The sequence below is a fragment of the Pteropus alecto genome, unplaced genomic scaffold, assembly GCF_000325575.1.
Source record: "Pteropus alecto unplaced genomic scaffold, ASM32557v1 scaffold86, whole genome shotgun sequence".
Lineage (NCBI taxonomy): Eukaryota > Metazoa > Chordata > Mammalia > Chiroptera > Pteropodidae > Pteropus > Pteropus alecto.
This window is the reverse complement of record NW_006442109.1, coordinates 18270101-18298076: the sequence shown is the minus strand read 5'-3', so window position 1 is coordinate 18298076 and position 27976 is coordinate 18270101. Positions and strand designations below refer to the sequence as shown.

The following is a 27976-nucleotide window of genomic DNA, read 5'->3' as shown; positions in this document are numbered from 1 at the left end:
TTTTAAAATGTGTGCACAATTGGGAACCATTGATCTAAAGCAACCAGCGACATGATTTTTTAGACAGTGATGCTTAAAACCAGAACTGAAGATAGAAGAGAAACCAAAAAATAATTTCAAATGCCTACCAAGGGACCAATGTTATACCTGGTAGTTTACCTATGTTACCTCCTTTAATATTGTTGTGGCAAATCAATTAATACCAAAGGGACCAAAATAAATAAGAAAGATACGATACCTTTCTTTAAAGATAAGGAAAAGAAAGAAAAATTAGGGAAAACCTCTTCTCCATATTTATGACTTCTATTTTAATTCCACTTCCCTTTATGTATAATCTTACTACATAAGTAAGACTAATGTTCTTATCACTTTAATTTCAATATTTGGGAGACAAATTAAGTCTTATTTTCTTTATGAGGAAATATCTAGAACATGGACGAGTAGAGTAGGTAATTAGATAGCTAGCAGGAGGTAGGCAGGCAACTGAGTATAGAAGAAAAGTAGCAGAAAGAAGAAAGGAAGGGAGGGAAGAAAGGGAAGAATAGAGAAAAGAAGACAGAGAAAGACTTCATTTTTTTTAGTTTCTTAATGTACGCTTTTATCACCTAATTTCTTACACAGTCCTTTGAAATTTTTATCTTATTATATGGCTCTTTCTGTGGATAACACAGGATTGAATCACATGAACACACCACAATTTGGTTATAAATGTGATGGTGAATAGAGATCAGGACAAAGCAATCCTGATTCTCTTAAAATTCCTACTGGAATGCCTTCTGCTCTTAGAATTCTAACTACCAGTGTAGAACTATGTCATTTATCATGAGTAAAACTATGTATTTTTTTCTATACTGCAACCAAATGTTGTGGAACATACAAGAAATTTTTAGTTATCCTGATATTGTCAACTACTAGCCGAGGGACCTTGAATCTATTTCACCATCTATAAAATGGGGCTGATACATAAAGCAGGTGGACCCTTATTCTCAGTGTTTTTAGATTCTTACTTTACTCAGTTTTAATTATTAAAATTATACCTTATTATATCATCATATATGTTTTCTTCTAATTCTTAGTAGAAAAAGTGTATAAATATAGAAAAAACATCTATTAGCTTAAAAAATTTGTGAGATTTAAAATTTTTGGAAAACATTATTATATGAGGCAAGAAGAGTTACAGAAATTCTCAGCGCTATTTCAGAATGTGTAACCATAAAAGACACTTGTTTAGGGGAGATTTTTCAAAAGTCAGATATTAATTCTGTTCTCCAGGAGCCAATAGGTTAGAAAGAAAAAAATAAGAAAGCTACCCAAATAAACCCAATCATGTATAGAGTAATAATCTCCTTCTCAGTCTATCAGTAGAAATTCCATTTGGATTGGGTCTTAAATGTGGATAGGGTTTGAATGTATGGAAATGAGGGAAGGGCATTCCAGGGGGAGGGAGAAAAGCCGGAAAAGTTTTCATGAAACTCTGATCGACTATATGATAGAAAGTCTCTATGGCCTGCTAGTATCATGGCATTTGAAAATTTTCTGGATAATTGGTTCTGTAGTCAGTGACTCTAGATAGCTCAGGTTCCAAAATAAGTGCTTTTTATCTTACATTATCAAGTTGATTAATTCTGACTAAATTAAGGATGCAGTTGTTAGATGCCTGTTTTTTCTTTTTTCTTTTTTTCTTTTTTTTAGTTATTTTAAATGAACAATAGAGAGCCAGAAGTTTTCAAGGTGGCTTTGAGAAAAACCCTTTAGAAATTGTGTCATGCTATAAATGTGTAGGTTCTCTCTGTCTTTATGCAGCCTCTTTAAGTGAAACATCTTATTTGTTTGTTTCATTTTCTCCACCAAGACCTCACCACTCTATAAAATGAGCTGTAAACTCTACTTCCAGGTGACAGAAATGCCATGTGGAGTTGAAAACATGTCAATGATTTTATACCTATTCATTCAGTTCCAGTCCAAGCAGGGTTAGTTAACATGCCAAGTACATAAGCTAACCGTAAAAACAAGATCGGTTCTTAAACTCAGACCTTTTGAAAATGAAAATTATACATCTGCTGCAAAACTGGCAGATCTGTTGTGTCTCACAACATCCTAGTAATTTGTCTGAGTTCAGGTTCTGTTGTTCTGCCATGACACATCTGCTGGCTTCTGCTGTGTCCAGATAATGGCCATTAGCAGGCTAGACATGCGACCCCCAAACAATGGCCTCTAAACCAGTGGGGCTACGTATGGAGTTCTGTGGATATGCCTGAGGGGTCCCAACTCTTCTCTTCATCCAGAGGAGGTTGTTTTCATGTGTTTTATGTCTATTAGGTGTCCACATACAGTAGTGTTAGGAAAAATACTTCTACATGAAAATGTATTTTGAAAGTCTCTCCCTTTGCCATTCACATGCCACATACCTTTTAATATTAATGTTAGTTATTTAAATGTTAATATTATATATTTAAATATTTAAAACAGTCATTTCTGATTCTATCAGAACCAGAACTCAGCTTATAATTTCTGAGTCCAAAAGTATGCACAGTACTTAGAGTCAATGAGGCTACCCTGTCTATATATATATATATTCATATATATATATATATATATGAATGACACCTTTAGTCCACTGTGAAACAGGTTAATTAACTCCTATTAAAGGAATCTCAAAGAGTTCACATCATATTATGGTATTTTAAGTAAATATGTATGCAGCACTGTGTCTTCATATACTTCTGTGCTTTCATACACAAACACCTTTATCAAGAAGGTAGGGCTTTGGATGACATACTGGATTCAGAGGAAGATAGCCTGACTTTGAATTTCAGCCCTCACTTATTAGTTTCACTTCCTTGGACAAGTTCCCTAACCTCTCTGAGCCTGTTTTTGACTTCTAAAGTGGATATAGTAATAAATGAGAAATATCTGCAGAAGAGATTTCTAAACTAAGGTGTTATATAATTGCCAGATGATGTCACCATCATTATCTCTCCATGAGAAGACTCTGTAAGAGATACCTTAAACCTATTAAACTTTGTAAATTTGGAATCTAAAAAAAAAACCTGAACTCAGAAACAGAATGATTCTAGTGTTTGCCTGAGGTTGGGAGGCGGGGGCGGGTAGGGGCAATTGGTGAAGGCAGTCAAAAGGTACAAACTTCCAGCTATAAGATAAATAAGTCCTGATGATATAATGTGCAGCATAGTGACTATAGTTAATAATACTGTATTGTATATTTGAACATAGCTAAGAGAATAGATCTTAAAAGTTCTCATCACAAGAAAAATATTATAACTATGTGAGATGATGAATGTTAACTTATTTTGGTAATTATTTCACTATGTACACATATAATCATTATGTTGTACACCTTAAGCTTACACAATGTTATATGTCCGTTGTATCTCAGTAAAACTGGAAAATAAAGTTGGTAAATATTGGCTCTTGAGTGAAGTTACATGCATCTTTGACATCTTGTTATGTTGGTACAGGGCCAGGTAGTGATATAAATGTATTTCCTTGGTGTTTGGCCTACACCATGAATATGGGGCATGGGATAAATACAAGTTGGGAATGCAGGTGAAAATCACATACTTTGGAAGTCTTGATGTCAATTTAGGAAAGCAATTGTAGGAGAGAAATACTCTGAATTCATTTTCTACCAAGGAGATAATTATCTAATGTAAAGCATGATAAAATAGATTTTTGATATTATGTATTTTTTTCAGTAAATGAAGTTTAGCATTTGAAAATTATAAAGGCCTGTTCAGGTATTTGAATCTCAGTATTGAAAAAAATGTGAATTTCTGTTCATTAAAATAAGTTGATACCTTGATATGAGTTTTAGAGTGATTATATGCGCTATTTCAGATTAAGTCTCTCAGCAAAAATCTGTGAGAAAACAGTTCTGAAACGAGTTTTGAAAGAGCTGTGGAAGCTAGTTCTTAACAAAATAGAAAAGCAAATCGTTCTCCCTCCTCTGACAGACCAAACAGTAAGTATTTAAAGTTTTATTATACTTTTAATAACCCATCTAATTGTTTTTTGTTTACGTGAACAATTTTGATCCAGATGAAATATTAATTGAATCTCTTTTGGGAAAAAAAAGTTTGGTATACAGTATTTTTAAAATGATGATTCAAATAACATTCTCTTATACAAATCAATTTTAAATAGTGGCAATAGCAGTCAAATTTTATCTCTTGGAAAAAAATGTATCTAAATTCAATTTATAGGGTTATCTAGTCTACACATAATTTTTAATTTTACTGTGAACCTCCAGGGAAATAGTTTTAGGATAGAACATCCCCACTGTGTTTCTTTCTGAAATCTTACAGTTTAAAAAGATAAATCAAGCAGTGCCTTGTGGGTTTTTTTTCATCTTTACATTTTACTTTTATTTATTACCTTCCCATTTAGAGATTAATAGAGGAGACAGCTTTTAGTGGCTTTGAAGCACATGATTATATCATATACAGTGAAATAAACCAAAAGATCAATTGACAGCAAAGTTAGACAGTGGGCAAATGGATACACAGTCCAGGTATCTCAGTTCCCTTATCCTGAGCTAAGCAAAGAAAAAAAATAATCCTAGCAAGCACCTGTCATGAAGTAATGTTTTTTTTTCTGGGAGGAAGACGAGTTAGTGCAAATAATGAGTAATTATAAATGACACTAAAATATGTACTGATGCCATTAATCATGCACACTTGGTCTGTATTTATCCAATGAAATTATACAGAAAATGTTTTCTTGTAAAGTGTTCCAAGATGCAAAGATACATATGTTTTTCTTGATTTACTGCCAGTCAGTGGGTGATAAAATATAAATTACTTTGAGTTTTGCTTCATGCCATTAATGTGTGGTATAATCATTGATAGCCTACATATGAGGGGAGCCAAATCACATTTATAAACACACGCATATCTTATTCTGCTACAATACACAATGTATTTCTGTAATACCAGTCAGCAACCAATACGAGAATGATGTCAGAATAATCTGGAAATTGGGTTGTTTATATGAAAATTTTCCTAGGTGAGAGGCTCTGGAATAGAAAAGCTATGAACTCAGCTTGGCTACTACACAGGCAGGAGCCCTTTCATTCCTAATTTTTTAAAAAAATTAAAAGGCAGAGGAGGGCCCACTTGCCCATAGGCTTTCTATCCAGAAAGATACACCTTGCGTGGCTCTCACACATGGCAGGCTATCCTTCCCCTGTGCTCAGAGCTTCACTTGTGAGGGTACTGTCTCAGCCCGTAATTGTACTCGATTGTTCTGTTGTTTGTTTGTTGTTGTTGTTGTCGTTGTTGTTGTTTTGTGGGGGGGTTGCATTTTTAATATTCCTTGAGGAAGTCACCAGCCTCACTGAGCAAAATGCAAGCAGTCTAAGCTGTCTCCCAAAGTAGCATTTATTGTTTTTGACAGTTATTCAGCAATAAAATTGTATGAGCTTTGACTATGTTGCCCACTGCTATTTTCCCCATGAGCCCTACTATTTCTAGTGTACAGTTTTGTAGAATATGAGGTTTTTTAAGAATACATACATTGTGTTATAGCAGAAATGCTATATATGACATTTCAATTTTGATGTAAGTTCTTTCCTAGGAAAGCTCATCATCACCTCGATTTTCTCTAGCATTGAGATCCCCAAGTATGAAGCTATCTTATATATTCATTCATTTAGTACCTGTTCTTTGAGTTTCTACTATGTACTAAGCACTGTGCTGGGTGTGGGGACAAAATATGAGCAAAATTAGATGTGATTGCTGTTCTTATTAACTTTGTAGTCCTTAATTTCCTAACGAATATACAGATTCCACTAAAAAAAATGGAGAATGGTACTCCAAAATGGCTGATTACTTATTGTGAAAATAGTCTAGGCTGCTAATGAAATTAGCCAAATTTAGTACTTCTGTCACATTTACCAACAGGCATGCCTCTAGTTTTTCATTCCAGTAGTGCTTTGGATAGTTTATTTCGGTGTTTTTCATTCTTCCTAGAACCTTAGGGTTCCAGGAAAAGTTTCCAGTTGAGGGTGGAATTGAAGGCATGTCTCTGATTATACAGCATTTCAGGAGGAACAGCTCCGCCTTCTTCAGCTCTGTATCTTGAAATTTGGCATACATTGATTTTGGGAAGGAATGGAGTAAGGGAGTTGCCTCTAATGAAAATGAATTAATAAAACTTAAAGATCACAGATTTAATCTAAATGCCAAATTAAACTGGCTACATTAGCAGCAACCCATTTAGTAACTTCGACTTAAAACTTTCAGAAGTGGGATGCCCATAAGGACATAAGTTATATTGCCAGAAGTTCTAGATACCTTTGACCCAATCTGTAAAATAGACTGATTAAAGACATCTGGCATAAAAGTCATAGATATAATAAGGAAATAAAACAAATTCTCTATTGTCCACATTTCTACTATGAATATTACTAAAGATCTTAAAATTGAGTCTTCTCTTTTTTTTTTATGTGTATCTCTAGGGACCCCAGATGATTTTCATTGCTGCTAAAGATCTTGGACAGTTATCCAAACTGAAGGTAATAATAAAAAAAAATTACTGGTTGTCTGTGAAAAGTTTTGAGGTAACTACAGCTCTGCAAGAAACCATTCTCCTACCAGTAATGATATCTAACACAGCAGGACAAAGAAGATATGTGTTCGTGATCTCACAATCTGCTTCAAGGTTGGATCAGGTCAAAATATATGGATGGAATTTTGCTTCTTTATTCATTCTGCTATATTTCTGATATTTTCCATTTGGTAGGGCAACTAGGAGTTTTTGACTTTATGTTGTAGCATTAGGCATTTCTGCTTTTGGAGTAAATTAGAGAATATATTTTCTTTCATATACTAAATTGACTTTATATAAATAATGGCAAAATGGAACACTTCATAGAAATCCAGTAAAATCTAGAGAAGTCTTATAGATGAAAAACTTAAATGAGAAAATGAAACTCATTAAAGCAGGCATTAAACTTGTCAACATGTTCAACCCCATTATAAAAGAGAATTTGCTGACTAAATAACCTGCCCTTTATTATTGCTTGAGATTCACAAGACTCTGCAATTGTGCAGGCACCTCAGTTTCTGTTCCACTAGGAAAGAAACTTGACTGGTTAAAATACATATGTGCTTCTGTGACTGGCTTATTTTACTTGTCATAATGTCCTCTGAGTCCATCCATGCTGTTGCATTATGGGAGGATTTCCTCCTTTATAAAGGCCAAATAGTATTCCATTGTATATATACCACATTTTCTTCATCCATCCATTCATTTATCAATGGACCACATATAGGCCAACATTGTGCCTATGTTGAAATACATGTTGTTTTGTTTCATTTCTACCTATTAGAATATAGTGTAGCATGGGGATGGGTTACAGACACAGATCACCGTGATTCTAATTCTACCTCAGCTGCTTTCAACTATGTGACACTAGCCAAAGTATTTAACCTTTTTAATCTTCAGATCTGACATCTGTAAAATGTGGAAAATGTTAATGTTTGGTTTATAGGATTGTTGTGAGGATAAATGAGATAATGCATACATTATCTTTGCATGGTAACTGCAAAGAATTGCCACCTCCCACTCACAGGAGTTATCATGCCTTCTTCCTCAGTGGCAGCTCAAAGTTAGTAGCACTGGGATTGTTCTGTTTGTACAACACAGAGGGAGGATAATTCATTTGACTGTGTAATTACTTGCCAAGATAAAATAGGTGCCCTATAATTTCAGAATCCTATTTTATCACCTACATTATTCCCCTTTTACAGGAAAAAAAATGCCGATAATCCATTTAGAAGACACAACCATTACCTAAAATTGTTTCTTACAGGTATTCAGTGATGTTGATAGTTCAAAGGGAAGGTAGAAGATAGATGTCATTGCCAAACTATTGTTTTGTATCCCAGATCTCTATCTCTTTCTTTATCCCTCTATTACCTCCCTGGGATTTTTAGTTTCTACTTTGAAAAGTGGATTTATATAGTGTTAAAGTTTCTCATATTAAACCATGAAGGTGAAACATCATAGCATCTCATTACAAAAGAAATGGACCTGGCCGTGCTTCTAGCATCTGTGCAATATTAGGAAACATATTCCATCTCCCCGAGCTTCGGTTTCCTGCAAGGATTGTTATTTCAGCTAGAAATATTTCAGTTTAAGATGATGAAAAGCCATACTAACATAAGCAAGGAGGGAATTTATTGCTACATGAAACCATAGAGTCCTTGGGTAACTCTGGTTTGCATCACTGCTTGATTAAGAACTCAAATGATGTTATGGAACCCAGTCACTCACTATCTCTCAGCTCTGCTCTCTCCTTGTCTGCTGTATTGCTGTAACAGACTTCCTTTCCTGCTTGTAAATGGTGGTCTCTGCTCTATATCTAACATCTTTGAACTTGAAATCCTATAAGAGAAGAACACCCACCTCGATGCAAGGAATTCCAGCAAAGTCCACTGGCACATCATCACCTCTGATGGAGTGTTATCACCATTCCCAAGCCAACCACTGTGGCCTGGGGAGTGACATATGCCACTTGGCTTAACTCACAAACCCACCCCTGAGCTGGGGATACAGTCTGCCTTGTTGAAATCGTATAAACTCTGTGTGGGATAGAGATTGGCTCTCCACAGGGCATATGCATGCTAGGTGGGAAAAATTAGAGTCTACAGAAAACATAACAGTTTATGTCCCTTTGCAGCCCCCAATTTTTTCAAGTCAATGAATTATCTTATGATTGTAATAAACTAAAAGCAAATTATAAATAAAATGTCCAAATTATGAATAAAAAGGTTATTTCATCAATACTGAAATAATCTGCAGGACTAGAAATAGAATCTTGTTATACATAGGTGATGGAAAATAACTTAGTTCTGTATCATATTTTTCTATTACTGACCTTTGATTTTTTTAATTATTAAGTTATTAGTCCATTTAATTATTGTTTGTATTACAGAACAGTAAGGCTTCAACAATCATATGGAAAAACTTAAAAATCTAGCCATAATAATGAAACAGAATTTTGCAAAGCTATTTTCCCTTATTTTACTAGAATGTTACTACCAAAGGTTTTTTGTTTGTTTGTTTGTTTTTCATTTTAAACCATGGGTCTTTATATTTTTTGTATATATTAGTTTGGAAGCAGGATTAATCCACTGGAAAAGTGCTATTTCAAATAATTGTACCAACGGATAAATTTGGAAATCCTATATAGAAATATTAACAACAACCTTACTTAAAAGATCAAGGAAAATAGAACAATGAGATAACTATGGTTTGAGATTAACTCTTAAAACAAGGATTTATTCAGCAGTCTGACATATTCTTTATTACCTCGTGCTTCTGGAACTCCATAATATATGTATATTATGTATACCAAACTAATTACTATTTAATGAGATCAGATTTATTTGTCAATTTTTTAAAAAAGAATACATCTTCATGTTTAGGTAATATAATATCAAAACCAATTAATAAAAATACATCAGAGACTATGTATTTACTTCAAGCAAGTTATAACTCATTGGGCAATAACTCATTGCCATTCTCTTTCAGAGACTCCCTTGTTTGAATGGGCTATTGTTAAATCCCAGAAAAATTATTTCTAGCAAGAATTATATTTTTCTCCAGCACCACATATCTTATTTATTAGCATCTATTAAAAAATATGACCACATCATAAAGCCAGTCAAGACCAATAAAGCCAGAGAGATTTATTAATATAAAATATTTGTGTTTACTTTCCCTAAAGCATTTCACCCTATAATTCAGCAAATATGTTCCATTACTCTTTGAGTCTCAGAGGGTATTTAATATTCCTGTTTAAAAAATATTAAATGAATTCATGTGTTGGTGTTGAAATCTTTATATCAGAGAAAGATGCTGTGAGATGCAGAAGTGAATACCAGGGATCTGTGAAGCATTATACCATAGTTTCAACAATATTCAAAGGAGTATGAATACATTTAAGCATGTTGTACCCTACAAGATAAGCTGAAGGAAGTACAATTCAATTACCAAAGATATATTGAGTGCCTAGCAGGTGATAATTGCCAAGATAGGCACTGAAAGCCTGCAGAAGTGAGTAACAGATAGAGATTATTTTAAGGAAGTTGTGGCATCTACTAAATAACAGAATAAGGGCTACAATTGAGGGATGAGCCACTAGTTGTGATTGTACAATCTGTGAAATGCACAGAGTGCCTAGCTAAGGGAAAGACTGATGGTCACAATGAAGCCATGTGTGCTGATGTGGAGCTGTGCTCCATAGAAAAATGAGACAACTTTTATTACTGCCCAAAGGCACTGATCCATTAATCAAGCCATATATTCTCAGAGGTGTGTCCTCCCACATGGTCTTTTCCTCTAATTCACACAAAGGCACTTATAGAAGTTAGAATTTAAGTTCCAGAAGAGTAAAAGTCTTTCTTTATTGAACAATATGTCTGAATCACCTGGAACAGTGCTGGCACATAATGCACTCATAAATATTTGTTGATTCTTATTGACTAGAACAATAGCAACCCTGGGAACACTGCATTAATTTGGAAGGTCAGGAATTTTTTAATTTTCTCTTAGAAAAATTTCTGTTTCCTTTATTATTGTATTCAGTTTTCTACCATCATTTCCCTAAATAAGCTTTGAATGATGGGTTGAGAAAGTCCACAGTGAACAATAAGGAAAATTCATTGTAAAATATGGACATCAGTTCTAAAATGTTGAAAAATGATTTTAAAATATTGAAAATGTCCAGACTCAAATTCATTTAATTCTTCGGGGCTTTTCCTAGTAATGACAAAACATTATGGGGATCCAAGAAAGAGAATAAATTGGAGGCATTATAAAGTAGTCTTTATCAGTAGTTATTGGGAGAGGCTAAAATTCACCTCTTAAATCCTTTCCATAATTAACTTTCCTTAGTGTTATAAAACATAAAGCAGAGAATTAAGGATGAAAAAGATTAGATACACGCATTTTCCAGGTTTCTCTCTTTTTTTTTCTAACATTAACTTATAAGTGGAAAAAAAAAGACACCATACAAATCAAGTACTGCACTTTAAGTAAACATTTAACATTTTTTTTGGCAAAATGGATATTTATTAAATATATGACAAAATTATCTAAAAAGTGTCCATTGAAAGAAAATATTTCAAATAGAAAATGTTTGTATATGGGAACTATACAGACTTTGTTTGAAAATAATTGTTAAACAAATAAACTGGTTATTTTATAAGCAATTGTAAACCTGTTTTCCAGGAGCACATGATTAGAGAGGATGCTAGGGGTCTGACGCCAAGACAGTGCGCCATAATGGAAGTGGTCCTGGCTACCATCAAGGTAAGGGTATTAAGCACTTGGATATGCATACAGACTCCTGCTGTACCCTCAGAGAAAGGTACCCCAGATACATATTAGTGGAGCTGTGTTATCCATGGATAACAGTTGTATAGATAACATCTCCCGAGTATGTCAGACAGTTGTATAGATAACATCTCCCGAGTATGTCAGATTTAACCCATACTATTTCCTTATCATATTCATATTACTCTGCCCTTATGCTTCCCTCCTTTGTCTATCTCTAAAAAAAAAACATGTGAAACCTATGTTGTAAAATGTATTTTCAAAGAAAGGCATATCCTAATTTTTCTTATGTGTTGTTATATGCTTGTCGAAATAATGTTTGAAAGATCAATCTTCTCCTCTCAGTAAGCGCGATAATTTAATTTTCTGCTAAAAACTCAAAGGCATTGCATTCAGTGCATCAATTTTTCACAGGCATAGGTTGACCAAAAGTTGTAGTGTGGGCTAAATGTGTGCAGATCTCTAAATTTAACTTAGAAGTTCTTTGTTTTCATAGCTTTTTTATATATTTATATGTATACATTTCATATTTACATGTAAAAGTTTATATTAAAGAGTGAAAATTAATTATCTTCTAAATTTAAACAGTGTCCAATGTTTGCATGCTTCACTAAGGGAAGCATCTATTATCCAGGATGAGTGAACAGTATAGCAAGAAGTGTCACCTACCAGGAGCCGTTTTCAGAGCACAGAATAGTCTCACTGAATAGAAACAGACATTACAATGGTATTCATTAAAGCAGTTCTACCTGTATAACAATCGGACACCTTCACAAAACTATCACCTCCTGGCTTTTGTTTTGCAGTGTCCGCATTGAATAAGAGGCTATCTTTGGCTTCTGCAATGTCAGAAACTGCAAAATGAAATCTGCAAAGTGAGTTTCATAACACCTGCTGGAAACTGGGGAGTGTGAAGTTAGCAGTGAGAGTACAGAAAAAATTTCTAAAGGTACAGCAAGGGTATTGTCTGGAAGTCTGGAAATTTTGCAAAATACTTTTCAAGAAAAATGGAAAACACGAAAAAGAAATACAGGGGGAAAATACAAAACCAGTCCTTTTTAAAAATTATTTTCAAAAATAGTTTTTGAAATGACCGACTTTTGAAATCATAGCAGCACTAATACCTATAAATAGGGAAATGCTAGTAAGAAAAATAAGAACTCTAAAGTGCACCATGAAGAGGAAAAAAAGTACAATTTTTAGAATCTGAATTCAGTTCTTTATTGATTTTATTAGGTCAATGCATGACTTTAAGAGAGAAAGGAAAATGTGCTCTGTGAAAATAGGGAGTGGCATTCAAAGTATCAACAGACCTGCCCCCTGGCCCCAATCCCAACATTTCTCTGATTCTTTTTGATCAAGGCACATAACCACCATCTGTAGTCTGAGCTCTGCCGAAACTCTGAGACAGACCTGACCACCCAAAAAATCCTCCCTGATCTACATCTTGACAGCTCAACTATCCTGTCAGTCATCTGTGATGATCTTTTAATTCAGCCTTGCTCTTTAGGACTTTCCTGGTGTCTAAGATCCAATAAATGGATCTGTGTCATTATCTTGTTCTTCTAGTACTGGAGTCTGACCCTGGTTCTCCTGAGCCTCAGAGCCTCAGAGCCTGAGGTCAGATCTCCAGTTCCCCTATTACTCAAGTTATATGATGCCAGTTCTTTCTCAGGGGTCACCGTGTTAGGCCTCTTGTGCCTGTTGTTAGATTCCCTTGTCCCTGTGTTCTGCTCATCTGCCAAGGCATTCACCTGATATCTACTTTGAATGGCCCTGTCATCAGTTAGCCAAAGCTAGACCTCCCTTTATCTTGTCTGCATCTGAGATTTGCCCCTACTGACTATCTTACAAAGCACTAATTCTGATGTTGACTCCAAAAGAATTCAGGAGAAAGAGGAGTACTATTTAAATAATTGTAACCCCAAAGTCTGCCTGAAGCCCAACAAAGGGAATGCTATAAGGCAAGCAGAGACCTCATAAGAGAGGTGGTCTTAGAAGTAGCAGATGCTACCCATACTAACGAAGGCTGCCAAAAAGATGAGCCTTAGTTTCTCTTTAGCTCAATTTAAATAAATAAGCTGGGAGTGAGAAAAGGAGAATGCTACTGAGTTTGTAGAATATAGACTGAAAAAGTGCTTTTCATTTTTTCAAATATCTTTCAGGTGTGTACATCATTTCTCCTAATTCTTATAATTTTCCTGAGTGTTAGACAGGTCAAGAATATGGAGGCTAAGGGGGGTTGAACTTTTTGTCCAAGGCCACGGAGCTGCAAGTGATTGGCAGAGCTGAGAAATAATTCCAAACTCTAAAGTCAGTTGCTGAGAAATAATTCCAAACTCTAAAGTCTTTGTTCCTATGTCACATGTCACTAGATGGTAAGAAAGTGTAGGTAAAATGTAGCAGGCCAAAATGGATAATAGTTCTTCAGTGATAAGTTCTTTCTAAATTATAATGCCATATTTCAATTATTTAGATTATTTCTTAATTATTTAAAAATAATTTAAAATCCTTCAATCTCTGCACAAGTATTTATAAAAATATTAAACTCTCTTAGGTAATAAAATTTTTTCAGATGATTCTGTCATACCAGTTACATGTAGTTTCAATTATAAGTCAAAAGTGTAGAATATGGTACAAGTAACAGAAATTAGTGATCTACTGCAGGTAGCATGGTTGGGCTTTGAGACATTCCATTCTCCTGCCAACTCAGCCAAATCAATAGTATTTAAAAACAAAAGTAGAAAGGCAGCAGCTATGAATGCAGCAGATAGCTAATAATCAGTATGTGTAAGCTAATAGATATGCTGGTTGGGAAACTCTAGTTTGAAGGGGTCCTAGTTTAACTTTTGAGTCTTAGATTATGCCAGGGAGACTCAGAACTGCTGTGAGATTTCCCGAAAGGTGGGTTTCTTTCAAAGAGAAACAGGAGACATTTTTTTTCCAATAGGAAGTACTCAACCTGAGCATGAATCTCCAAATCTAAGGAAATTCTTATACCTTGAACAATCCTCAAGTTATTTTATGATGAAGTTTAAAAATACTCAGAAAAAAAAGCTGGCAGTTTTTATTTTTCCCAACTTTCCAAATTCCCCTGGAGCACATGTTATTTGGACCTGAACATGATGCTCTGCAGTGTATGCTGCAGATGTATTTGATTTCATGCAGTGGCAATACGGAGGTTTAAAAATGATAAACGTGGACCAGGACCCTCTAGAAATCTACATTTCTTGGTATAAAGGAAAGAATTTGGACTAAATATGAATATCTATTAAAATATAGCTTTGGAATTTACTTATTACTTTCTTAATCCAAATAACACCATTTCTGATACTCAGGATCCCAGACAAATAGCAGGATTTGTGATGTTATGCCTCTGAGGTTCTTACCATGGCTAAGGTCCTACCCATCCTGCTATCTGTTGTTCATGAGGCAATTTAACTGGCTGCTTCTCAGCATCTGCTTTTTTAAAAAAAATCATTATTAGTATAGTTTTTATATTATTTAAAATTCAGCTACTCATAGAAAGAACAAAGTACCCTACCTAGTTTGGAGTACTATACTTCAAAAATTATTATTTGAAGATTTACTGTATATAGAAAATATGTTGAGCAATGAAGAGGTGGCTAGAGATAAGAGAGACCTCGCTCTTAGGGACAAAAATATCTACTATTGATAAAATAAAAGAGATGTGAACAAAGTGCTGGGAGTGTGGTAAGGCTACTAAATTCTCTTTAGGGAAACGCTTCCTAGAGACGCAAATTTGGAGTTTATGGGATAAATTGTAGACCTAGAGAAAAGTATGAGTGAAATAACAGAAGGTGTGGCTAAACCTGAAAACTTCAGATAGTCTGTTGTAGAGGAACAGATCATGACTGGTTGAGCATTATAGAGAATAAAAGAGCAACAATGGATTGGAGCCAAAATACTGAGGCTTAAACATCAAGGTAAAGAATTTGAACTTCATTTTGTTGGGAGAAGTAAGGGAATAGCTTAATCTGATATGATGTATAAAGGGGATTCCAGTTGTAGTAGAAAATAATTTTTAAAATATCTATCAAACAATTTTCTAAAGTAAACCACAGTTGATAAAGGCAGGTTATTATTATTTTATCTAAGTTTACAAAATGAATTATCTGCTCGAATTTACCAAAATTATGATTCAGGTATCATAAGGAAAAAAAAATAATGATGGAAAATTGCTACCAAAATAGTATATGTAATCGAAAAGTAAATTCTTCTTGCAAACTTGTGAAGAACCATTAGCATGCTTCCCAACAGTCAGTAAAAATAGATTATAAAATATCTTCAAATATATGACAAATAGAGTTGAAGAATTTAAAGAGTTTGTAATTGAGATTTTAAAAGGACTGTCTTGCTAAGCATGCAACGATTTTTATCCTAATTAAGCAGTACTCATTTTTTTCTCTCACAAATTACAATCAGGTCCAAAATGCTTTCTTTTTCTTTTTCTGTCTATTTTCTTTTTCTTTTCTTTCTTTCTTTTTTTTTTTTTGCAATTTCATGAAGAATACAAGAAACAAAAAAAAAAAATCTCTGGATATTTTTCAAGATAAAGGAAATGATACTTCATATATAACTCTTTCCAACCCCCATTCAGATATATTAGTGCTCCCCACCAGCCCCCCCCTTCATTAGCAAAGCCAACATATTATTGTAAAGGGTAGAAGACTTGACAAATATCAGATAATAAATACAATGCAAATGTAATTAAAATATTTGAAACTATGTGGGAAATTATACCACTGAGCATTAGAATATCGAGATAGTGGGTGATTAAGAGAGCAATAGAAACATGAGTGTGCAAGTTACTCCTACAGGAATAAAAATAGGGTTTAAGGGATTATTGTCAGAAAATTAAATGTAAACACACATAAAATAATTAAAACAGTTCCTGTCGTATAGAAAGCGCTTCATGAATATAACTACCATGTTGCCTGAGAACTGGTTTATTTTGGAAGAGCTCCTTTCTACTAACCAAGATCCCATATAGTCTACTGCAACCTGTTCCTTTTTCCCCCTCCTTTCTCAATAAACCCTTCATTCTCTCTCAGTGAAGCTAACTATTAAATCTGATTCTTTACCCCAAAGCAGTAGTTCAGATCCTTAAGGCTTTGCCCTCTGGCCTTTTGGTTTCCTGGGCACAGCATCCTCTCTCTATACGGCACAAACCCCGTAGGACTCTTCAGTGTTTTTTGAGACTCCCCTCTGGGAAGCAGTGCTATTCCTTTTCTCAAGGAGTTTCTAGTCTAGATTAAAGATGGAAAAGGCACATTAAAAATTTGATCATGATACGTGTTAACTTATAAAACAACAGTATAAGAGATGGAACAGGGTGACACAGATGATTATCGAGGGGCACAGGTAAAAAGTGGTAAGGATTTAGAGGAGTGGACAACCTCTATGAACTCAAGAGATCAGGAAAAGCCAAAGGAGTGATGGGATGGAAGGGAGTTCACAGGCTGGATAGGAGAGACAAGTTTTTCTTAGAGGAAATCTCATGACTTGACCATAATCAGGAAAAAAGGATTTCACCATGGAAAGGGACATGGCCGGAGGGCTAGGAGTCAGTAACTAGACCATTCTATTGACCAAACTAGATTTAATTGGAGGTTTTCATAGTAAAAAAATGTAAAACGAGGTTACAGGAAATGTTAGGGTTGAAAGTACAGATGTCCTTTTGCACTCTCAGTGGATTCTTTAAAAGAAGAGCCATTTATAATTTTGAAAATACATGGCATGCTAAAAGTGACATTTTAGCAATTGGAATTTTATGAGTATGGGCAAAATGGATTGAATAATTCAAAATCGCAGTCACAGAGATCAGTTACAGTTACTTAATGCATAAGATGATGAGGGCTATCACCAGGGTGGTGGCCTTACGAGTAGAAAGTGAAAGATGGAGATGAGTGACACAAGAAAGGCAGAGTCACTGGAATTTGGCAGCTGAAATTAGGGTAAGAGTAAGGGAGGAGCCCAGGATGCTTCAAGGTTTTAGCCAAGTGGTTGGGAAAGCATGGTTCCACCGAGGAAAATGGCAAATAAGGCAGGAGGGTAATTTTTTTATTGCCACCTTGGAGTTAGATATGGTGGCAGAAACATGGAAATAAATATGCAGTAAACTGCAGGAGACAGGGGCTGGTGCTCAGGAAACAAAGCAGGGCTAGAGTCTGGAGAGTTATTCTACCAGTTAAGTATATTTTCTTAGGAGTAGGAAGAACTTTATGACGTTGTTTCAGATAGAGTGACTCGTTTCATCTTTACCACGCCACCGTCAGACACCGTGGATATTTCTGTTCCCATTCTACAAATGAATGAACTGACGTTCGGTGAGGTTAAATAATCTATGCAAAAATTGCATTGCACAGAAGAAGGATGAAGAATCACATTTTTCCTAGCACATTTTAAAGTAAAGGGCAGAGTCAAAAAGGTGAAGAGGATTCTAAAATCTCAGAATTGGGAACATAATCCAACATCTTCCCTCCTCGGCTCATACAGAGACACCCGTGTTGTTAGCTCGTTGATCCCACTTCCGTCCTTTGAAATTACTATAAAATAATTTTATTTTTTTCTATATGATAGTCATTCAGACATCAAAGAAAACGATCATGCTACCCCAAGTTTTCTGCGGCCATTTATTAAATAAAATGTCTTCTAGACCTTAGAAAATTCTACTCATCCACCTTTGAATGCCCTCTAATTTTTCATGCTTCCTATAAATGATGAAGCCTAGGAATGACCCTAATATTCCAGATTTGTTCTAACCACCCAGCAGAGAATGTTGTTGCTCTATCACACCCTTTGTCTTGACCTGTCTACCTGTATTAATGCATGCTGATTTTATTAGCTTTGATAGTTGTACCATCGCTTATTAAATCATGTTGTACTTGAGAGCAAATAAATCTTTATGGCTTTTAAAATTGTACTGATGTTAAGCTAAGTCACCCCCATTCTGAAGTTGGCAGTAAACATTGTATCATGACTACAGGCCTTTTTCTTTGCTCTTCGTCATCTGATCCTATAAATGTTCACCCACCATTCCTGACTGCCAAGACCTTTCTGAAGCCTTATTTTGTCATCCAATATAATAATTTTAAGCTTTGGCTCAACTGCACATTTGAAAAACACACTTTCTGCCTTTGTCCAAGTCCATATTGAAAATATCAGCCAGGACAGGGACAAGGGTAGGGAGAATGTCACCCAGCTGACATCCTGATCCTTTACAGTACTAAAGAACCATCTCCTCCATGGTCCTCTGATGAAAGTCCTTTCTTGGACTTTTCTTGGGCAGGAAATGACCTGTCCCAACATGATATTTTGCCAATTATTTTCTGCTAATTTGCCCCAGTCTAAGTAAAACATCTGAACAAATCAAAGTGGTGGTTTGGGGATTATACTGCAGGTTGCAGAGGAACAATAATAAACTGAGTCATAGCGTTTTGTTTAGAACCAGTGGAGAATAATCCACTTTCCACATGCATAAGGGAAACATCCAAAGGCTTTAAAACTGCACGTTCAGATATTCTCCTGTAGGATATAATTCCCCTACAAAATGTTATAACTAATGGAGATCAATTCAGCTGCACTGAGCTATGGGTAGAAGGTTGTAATAGCTAAGCCATTCACTCCCACACATCAGCCCCACATTTATATCCTTCACACCCAAGCCTCAGCAAAATACAAATTCTACTCTCCTGCTCCTTCAGGGGATCTTTCAAAGAGCCAAAACTGAATATGGAATCACTGAATGACAAGGTACTGGTAGTTGACTACATCCTCTTTTCTCTTGATTATCTGTGCTGGTGAGATAAGGAGATTCATGCTCTTGGGAGCTGTTGCCCAGGTTCTGAACACTGTGTGAAAGGCTTCCATAAAGTAGCATTTCATCAAGGTTGCATTTGCATAACCATAGAAATCATTTCCTTTGCTCTTGGAGTGAGGAGCCTATGGCATGTGTTATTTGTCTTTGTTCACTGAATGGAGACTTTTATTCTTAGCATCTTGCAACTTGTTTTCTCTTCTAATATTGCTAACTTGTGTCTGGGGTTTGTCTTGCAACATCTCCTATTATACAATGCACTCCAGAAGACAAAAGTATCATTTCTTCTCCTACAAATGTTCTCTTAACTTCCTGTCTTGCTAGAGATTTTAGCAGAAGTCAGTTCTGTGTCATAACCTAAAACTCTGTGGAGACCCTTAGGTTTTCCTCGGTAACAAACTCATACCTTATTCATGTTTTCACTTCATGATTAGTCCCCCATCTTACAAAGACCTAGAAGATAATGCCTTCATAGTAAAAACGTGTCTTCCTATAAAATTTTAGGGAGCTCAAGAATGAATACATAGTTTATGCCTTCATAATCTAACTCTAGTTCCCTTCTTCCACAAAGCTTTCTATACCCTCAGAAGTGTCTCAATTATATGAAGTCCAGTCATATTCTTCTATTGTAGGATTTCCTAAATCATAATCCATGAAATATGTTTGCCCCCAAGTGTGTTAATAAGTATCCTGCATGATTGGTGTTCTGTAGCCACATGATTTTAAGAACCAAGTACAGAGTCCCCCTTATCCATGGTTTCACTTGTTGTGGTTTCAGTTACCCTCAGTCAACCACAGTCCAAAAATATTAAATGGAAAATTCTAGATATAAACAATGCATATGTTTTAAATTGGACAGCATTCTGAGTAGCGTGATGAAATCTTAGCCACCCTGTAGAATGTGAATCATCCCTTTGTCTAGCGTCTCCACGCTGTATATACTACCCACCCATTAGTCACTTAGTATCTTAGATCTTGGTTATCAGATCAACTGTCCTGATATCACAGTGCTTGTGTTCAAGTAACCCTTATTTTGCTTAATAGTGCCACATTTACATAACTTTTATTACAATATATTGTTATAATTGTTCTATTCTATTATTAGTTATTGTTGTTAAACCCTTACTGGGCCTAATTTATAAATTAAATTTTATCATAGATATGTATATATAGGAAGAAACAGTATGTATGTAAGGCTTGGTACTATCTGCAGTTTCAGACACCTGCTGAGAGCCTTAGAAGGTCTCTCCTGCTGATAAGGGAGACTACTGTGTGTTAATGAAAGGTTCAACAGATTTCCTTACCACAGAGAGTCTCAGAGCCTTTAATATGATAATAAGAATTGTGAATCTTTAAGACTAAGGTGTCATCTCAACTTTTCCAGGCTCTTTTACTGCCTAGAGACAAATTGAAATTTCCAGGCAGCACAAGTTTTGTAATGAGAATAGAATACTAGTAGCAAAACAGTACAGTTTAAACTATACCAAAGAAATATCTTGTGAGAACTACAAGAACTTCAATTATTCTTAAGTAGTGCTGGGACTCCTAGGGTTTCTCTTGGTCACCCAGGGAGATTGCCTTCTTCCTCTAGTCCACTGTAGTCATGTATCTAGTGGCTACTGATATTTAAAATGGCAGTGCTGAGAAACTGATAAATGCCAAAGAGGTCACCTTTTTGGAAAACTCTACTGATTCCTTCCCCAATAGAATTATATACCTCCCTCATTATCTGTATTTGAAATCATTGTTCTTACACCTGCAGCATATAAGGGTGGAGCCTGTCTGAGAAACATAGGGTGGGAGAAAGGATTTCCTTCCGGAGATCCTGCCTATTCTTTCTTGATTCAGTTTATCTCACTGCTCTTTATTTCTAGGGTGAGTTATTTCATCTGATGGCTAAGTTATCAACAGTCAGGTGTTTGTGTTGTGTAAGAGTCTGGGCTCAGCCCTTGGATCCCCCACGAAAGATTTGTATGGAGGTCTGAACCTGGAAGAAGGAACACAGAGCAGAGAAAAGCAGCAAACAGAAGTGACTTTATTAAGTAAAGTAGGCTGAGTAAAGTACAGTTGGAAGAAAGTCCAAGGGGCTAGCTCAATAAAAATTGAGTGTGATTAGAAATTGGGGATCTGACTTTTTATGGGCCATAAGTTTATTTGTTCTCCTGTCCTTCCTACCTTGAAAGGCACAAATTCCCTGTCCCTTCTTCAGACCATCTTGATTCTGGCCGGGGCATACGCAGTGTGTGCCCGTACATGGGCTGTCATACACCCGCATTGTAGGAACTATGAGGGTACGCTCAGTTAACTAATTTTACTGGTACTGGTCTAGCACCCCTAAAATAAGGTCATATAATGGTCATCTGCAGTTAACTGCAGGCGAGCGAAGGGGAGCGCAGGGAAGTGAGAAAGGTACCAGGTACCACCAGGTACCTCGTTGTGTACGTTCTGCTGCTGCACAGTCTCCGAGCCTCATTAACTCTTCATTGTCCCTCTCCGTCCGACTCATACCTACCTATCTACCCTGTCAGCTCCTTGGTTCATTACATAAACACACCTCCAGATAGCACCCCACCACTCCTCTAGGAGAAACGTCAAGACCAAACTAAATCGTCCGCTCTCACTAAATACATTTAACATTTTTCCACCTTAAATATCATACCATGTTTTCTGAAAAAAGGAACTATCATATATTTTTTTTTATCTACCAAGACACCTGAAACAATTCTGGTGTCGTTCTCAATAAATGCTTTCTACTTGTGAAAATACTTCAACATTTTTTACAGGAAGATTCAAGTGTAGGATAATTTTAAATATTATATCTTTGTCATCTCTTAAAAAGTAAGAAACTACTCTCTCTATTTTTCTATGCCTCCTCTTCATAATCATACATATCTTTTGCCAGACTTGTGTTCTCACAGTGCACTCAACTAAAATCAGGAAATGGAATTTTTTCTCCTTGGGGAGAGTGTAATTGGAGCAATCTTTGTTCATATATCCCCACTGGCTACTTTCTCTGGCCTACCGCCTGAATCTTCTCTACTACGCTATTTAAAAGTGTTCTCAGATGCTTACAAATATGCAGAATATTTTTCTACATCTCCCCTTGAAAAGGGGAGAAAATTGAGATAGTTATGATTTTTCAGTTCATTGACTTGTTTTAGCTCAGAATTTTTTGAGTAGTGGAATAGAGGGATGACACATATCCATTTAAGAGCATGTATTAGTTATTTGTTGAGCTTCTTCAAAATATGTCATTTTGTGAGATTACAGATCATAGTTAGCCACGTTGCAATGAGTGTGTAGTTTAATATTGTTGGTACAGAGAGAGAGAACCATTTATCTAACATGAACAGAATATTATAAATAGTATATTATCTCTAAATGTTTGGGGAGGAAAGACAGTTGTATCACATATCTAGATATTCAGCTTTCCAAAGAGATGTCGTGCATAATAGTTGCAGCATGCAAAATGCTAACATCCTTTATTGACCATATTTATTGTCAAAGAGCCTATATCCTCTCTATTATCTTACCTATAAATATTGTTGTATTTTGAGTTTGTCGGATAACAATAGCAAAAACAAAAACAAAAAACTTCTGTTGGGATGTTGACTTTCTAAGGACCACTCTGTGTCTTTAGGTTGGCCTACATCTGCACCATTGTGTTATTAGAGGATGGGGAAGATGAGCTAGCAGGTATCTGGTCTAAAGTGACAAACTAGTGTCAGGAAATATGTAACTAAGATCTACTTTCCTTGTGAAATTTTGGCAACTCTGGATATTTTTCTTATGCTCTGGAAACAGAAGTCAGTAACCAAGTTGACAATTATTACCTAAACATGTCATTCTAAAGGATTCTGACCACTGTATCTTCAATATCTCATATGCTTAAATAAAGTTTTGAATGAGAAGAAAAGTCTTAAGCCTCAAGGATCTGTGATGTAGAGCATCATTTCAGAGATACTGAGGGAACTGAGGTATTATTCCATTAGAGCTTTACTGTTACCGCAATAAAGCCCTTCCTTCAATACCCCTTTTCAAATGCTTCTGCTTACATTATTTATTTTCTTTTTAGCAATACTTCCATGCTGGAGGAAATGGCCTCAAAAAAAATTTCTTGGAGAAAAGCCCAGATCTGCAGTCTCTGAGATATGCTCTCAGTCTTTATACCCAAACTACTGATGCCTTGATAAAGAAGTTCATCGACACTCAAACCTCACAGAGTAAGTAACACATGGATGTGATAAAAACTGAATACTTAACTAAAATTCAACGTAATTGTTATAAATACTATTAATGATTTTTACTATAGTAAATTAAAGCAATAAGAATGGAGGCTATGATTAGTAGAAAATTACCAATGTTTTAATACTCATGAATTATAATTTTATGAATAATTTTAATAATACTAGGGCATGCTTAATACTAAAACTGTATAGAGTGTCTGATTCTTGTTGGTGAGTCTAACTTCATAAAATTTAGTAAAACCTAGTTTTGAATATCCATGACTGTGATATTCCCTTCGATTTAGTACAGAAGGTTCAATATTTGCTGGTCTTGGTAACTCACCCCCAAAAAATGATAATTCACCAAATCCTGATTTCAAATGTAAAATCTCCTGCTCTGGGGTTTCCAGAAGGAAAATTTCATTTTATCCTAATTTTATATGAGAAAATTTCCACCTTTTACTTATAAATGAACTGAGAGGTAAGTATTTTATTTAAAACTCAGATCTGACCTGTTTCGCATGGCAAAGTTCCTACTTCATAAGCTTCTATCATTATTGTTAAACAACCTTTCTTTAAAGTTGCTTTGTGATTTATTATATTTTGGTAATTATATGCATTTACGATCTGGCATTTCTGAGAGATTATTGAAAATGTCAGTATGAGTCAAAAAGAGCCAAATGCTGGCTAAAATTCTAGAGCATAATAAATCACAGCTCAGAAATCATAAATATAAATAAGAGAACACAGTCTTCATTCATAAGAGAGCCTCAGAAAAGAAAGCTTAGAGATATTTTTCCTATGATGAAAATACTCCAGACTTATTTGTGCTTCTTCATGTATTTTTAACTTTTCTAACTTCATCAAAGGTAATGCCATGGTAGGCACTATGTAGGTGTTTGGCCTGTCTTTAACACTTTGTGCTTTCTGATAGTGTCCAATTAAATGCTACCTATACTCTTTTTAATATGATATGCAAACCTATGTGAGCTTACATCTTGGGATGGTTCCCGAAAGGAGAAGAGAGTTGAGTTCATGAGGGGTTATCAAGAAATACCAAAATATTCAAAATATTACTCCCTATCCATAATCCTACAAGGTTTTCTGAACCTTATAATTATGAATACAGTTCTAATACATCACATAAATGGTGTTATAGCTTTATTCCCAGAGAATGTAGGTATATAAAACTTTTGCTTTTCTAGATATACATTTATGTGTATGCACAGATAGATGTCACACCAAAAAACTGCATATGTATATAAATTTTGGTATATGGAATTTAGCACATTAATGTTTTATTGTGTATTATGTATGGCAACTTTAAAAACGTATCGAGGGGTACGGAAAAACAGGATCTGTAATCCTAATAACCCCCTGACTTAAAATAATTTATTTCAGCCTTGGTCTTTCTTCTTCTTTTTTACTCCCCTTTTCTGGCTTTTTTGAGCATGCTTACCCCCGCCCCCATAACTGAAGTCGGTAGGATAGAGATATACAATGACTTTGCATTTTCTCCAGTGGCTCCACTCAGCCAAGCTCTGTAGAAACTAATTTTCATCTCTTTCCTATCTATCCAGTCATCCCCTCAATTGTCTGCAGCCAAGTATGACTAGGCCCAAAAAACCTGAGGTATTAATAGAGCCTGATGTGCCCTTTGCTCTTCCTTGTTGCCTGCTTCTCTGCTTTAGCATTTTGGGGGCAAAAACTGAAAAGGAAGAAGGAGATATATGGTTGCATCAATGTGCCGGCTTTCTGAGGGGCCCCATGTTAGAGATCCTCCTATCTGTTCAGCTCCCTGGTGAGCAGAATCTGTTCCAGCTCCCTTCAGGGGCTCCTCAGTGACTGCCTCCTGCAGCACATGCCATAGCTTCTTGCTCTTTAAATATCCGCTCCTAGTGATCAGCCTTCTGGAATGGGGTCCCAGCATAAAGGCTGAATGAAGCCCAACTTCCTCCTATGGGCTTCACTTGAGCCATAGAAAACATATATTCTTTCCACATCTTTGGTGATAATAAGGGATTCTCCACTGTCACCTGCCATCTCTCCACAGTTCCCCTCTCCACCTGCTCAAATAGGTGTTTATACTTCCAAACTGGGTGAGGGGAAAAAGGAGGCATATTGCTGCCTAACATAACATAACTGTGGTTCAATCAAAAATTGAGGCAAGCCAAAGTCTCATCAGTTAATGGATGCAGGATTTCCAAGTTTATATTCATTCTCTCTCTTCTTCTAATTCTATCGTAATCCCATCTCAGTATTCATTACCATAGACCGAATCATGAAATTAGGCAAAAACACCATATCCTTTATAAAATAGTGAGAAAATGGAGAGATGAGAGGAAAATTAGTTGAATATTAAAATTATGTATGACACAACCAAAACAAATAAATAAAATACAATCTCCATTTCTATAACTGACCCTAACGTCGTGGTTTATACTTATGACTTCCAAACGCCCCTGTCCACTCCACGTTCCCTTTGGATTCAAAGGAACCTCGGTTTCCAGGGTTCTTTAACTGAGAAACATAGAAAAGTTGAATTTCTGAGGGTTTTACTTATATGGGTATTATACCATTCTTTGAACATTTGATACTGGACATGTTTAAATAGAGACACTTGGGTTCCACCCTTTGGATTTCTTCGGTACTGTGCTCTGCAGATCAGCATTTCCAGTGAATATCAGTGGTACCTGATATCCTAATAGCATGAGGAATCCAAAAAGACCAGATGAAGTCTCAGTTTCCAGTGTAAATACTGCTGCAATTACCCAAATAATTTTCTAGCACTTAGCACAGTACCAAGTACTCATGAACGGTTATTCTAATACTTATTATATTTAATTTTTGTTAATCTAAAAGCTTATATTTTGTTAATTCAATTTATAAAGACCATACTGGTGTTAGGGTATATTTCGAGTACAAAATTTGAAATATAAGGTAGTACTGCATACAGCAAACCCCTGCCGCTTTCTGCCCGAGGAGCCACAGAGCATACTCAGCTCCATTCAGGATAAACTGAGGTGCCACAGAGTTACTGCCCCAAGGAGCAACCCTCAACCAGTGAAAGGCAGGAAAATGGCAGATTGAAAAAAACAAACAAACAAATTGCAATTCAGCTTCCACAGCTGGGACAACTCTAAAGTGTGTTCTGCACAGACTGAGAGTTCCCCTGTAAAATGAAGCTCCAGTTCCCCTCGGTGGGCTGGCTTCATACCATATTCTTTTTTCGGTTTCCTTCCTTTTTCCTTTTCTCACTTCCCCAGTCCCTTACCAGTGTTTCCTGTGATCCCTTCCCTGGGAGACCATTTGTTCTTGAATGCTTAGCTCAGGGTCTGCTTCTGGGGGAACCCAAATCCAGGGTCACACAGTTAGAAAGTGGAGCCAATCTTAATTCAGCTAGTCTAGATCTAGATCCAGTGCTGTTAACCATTGTGTGCAAATTTTGATAATGAATATAAACACCAAATACTCTGAATGAATAGTTCTCTAATACTTGGGCTTATTTATTTTTTTTTCCATGATTTCTTAAGTCAGGAATCCAGAACTAAATGAAATCCAAATTATACATAAGTCAACATCATTTGGATAAATTTTACATGTTTTCATTTACCTCATAATCAGTAAAACAAAGTAATTTTTTGTTCTCTTAATTTCTAACATCCTCTACAGGGAAATTATTGTTTAAAACTACATTGAATTATTATTCAAGTGTTATTAATTGATCTACGTGTTGTGTAAAAGGATTTGGGATCCTTTAGAAATCTTAAACGTGCTTTTTAAAGAATTCAAATTTTATTTCTTTTATTCTCATAAAATATTCCCTTTAGTTTCTTCATTGTCTTTCTTTTGTTCAAATTTTCTTTCTCAAAAATAATTTCTCATCTTTCTCTTTCCTGTTTTTTCCCTTGTATATCTGTTAGAAAATTAACCGTAATATTAAATGTCAAGAAAAACAATAACAATTGAATTACTTTTTCACTATCTTCAAATTGAAAGATATACTTTTCATTAAAAAATATTCTTATTTAAATTCGGCTTCTTTATAAATGGGTGTATAAGTATAGAAAAGTCTACTGTATCTTGCTCACTTATTCTTTCTTCCTCTCCTTTTTTTTTCTTTTTTTGCTCCTTTCCACTTTTCACATTGCTTTTCTCCTTTGTTCTCCTTTTGAATAGATTTAAATGTAATCTTTCTCTAACAGTTAAAAAAAAAAAAAGAAAAAGAAAAAACTACAGGGGATTGAGTCCCATTAGAAATTTATGAACCACAAAGTTTAAATAAGATCTATCAACATGGAAAAACACTATCGTCTCTCTTCTTTTTATTCCAAATATTGAGAAATAAACAAATCCAAAAATGGATATAGTATTAAGTATTCTTAAATCCTCAAATGAAACTGTGAATTCAGTTTATAAGGCTAACATATTTATTATTCTAGCAATTTACTACAGTAATAATATACCCTCTTACTCTGCATTCTCTTAAATATTTACTAAGCATCACCTCTGAACAAACTCCTATACAAAGAGGCATATATTCAAA

General features: G+C 35.4%; 1 protein-coding gene across 1 annotated transcript in view; it reads left to right on the top strand.

The window, feature by feature from the left end:
* UNC13C (unc-13 homolog C) overlaps positions 1–27976 on the top strand; it is a 350422-nt gene that overhangs the window by 277788 nt on the left and 44658 nt on the right. The window contains exons 23-26 of the mRNA XM_025038961.1: positions 3859–3982; positions 6479–6535; positions 11260–11340; positions 23280–23427. Of these exons, the coding sequence (XP_024894729.1) occupies positions 3859–3982; positions 6479–6535; positions 11260–11340; positions 23280–23427 (410 nt within the window). The remainder of the gene's footprint in view (positions 1–3858; positions 3983–6478; positions 6536–11259; positions 11341–23279; positions 23428–27976) is intronic.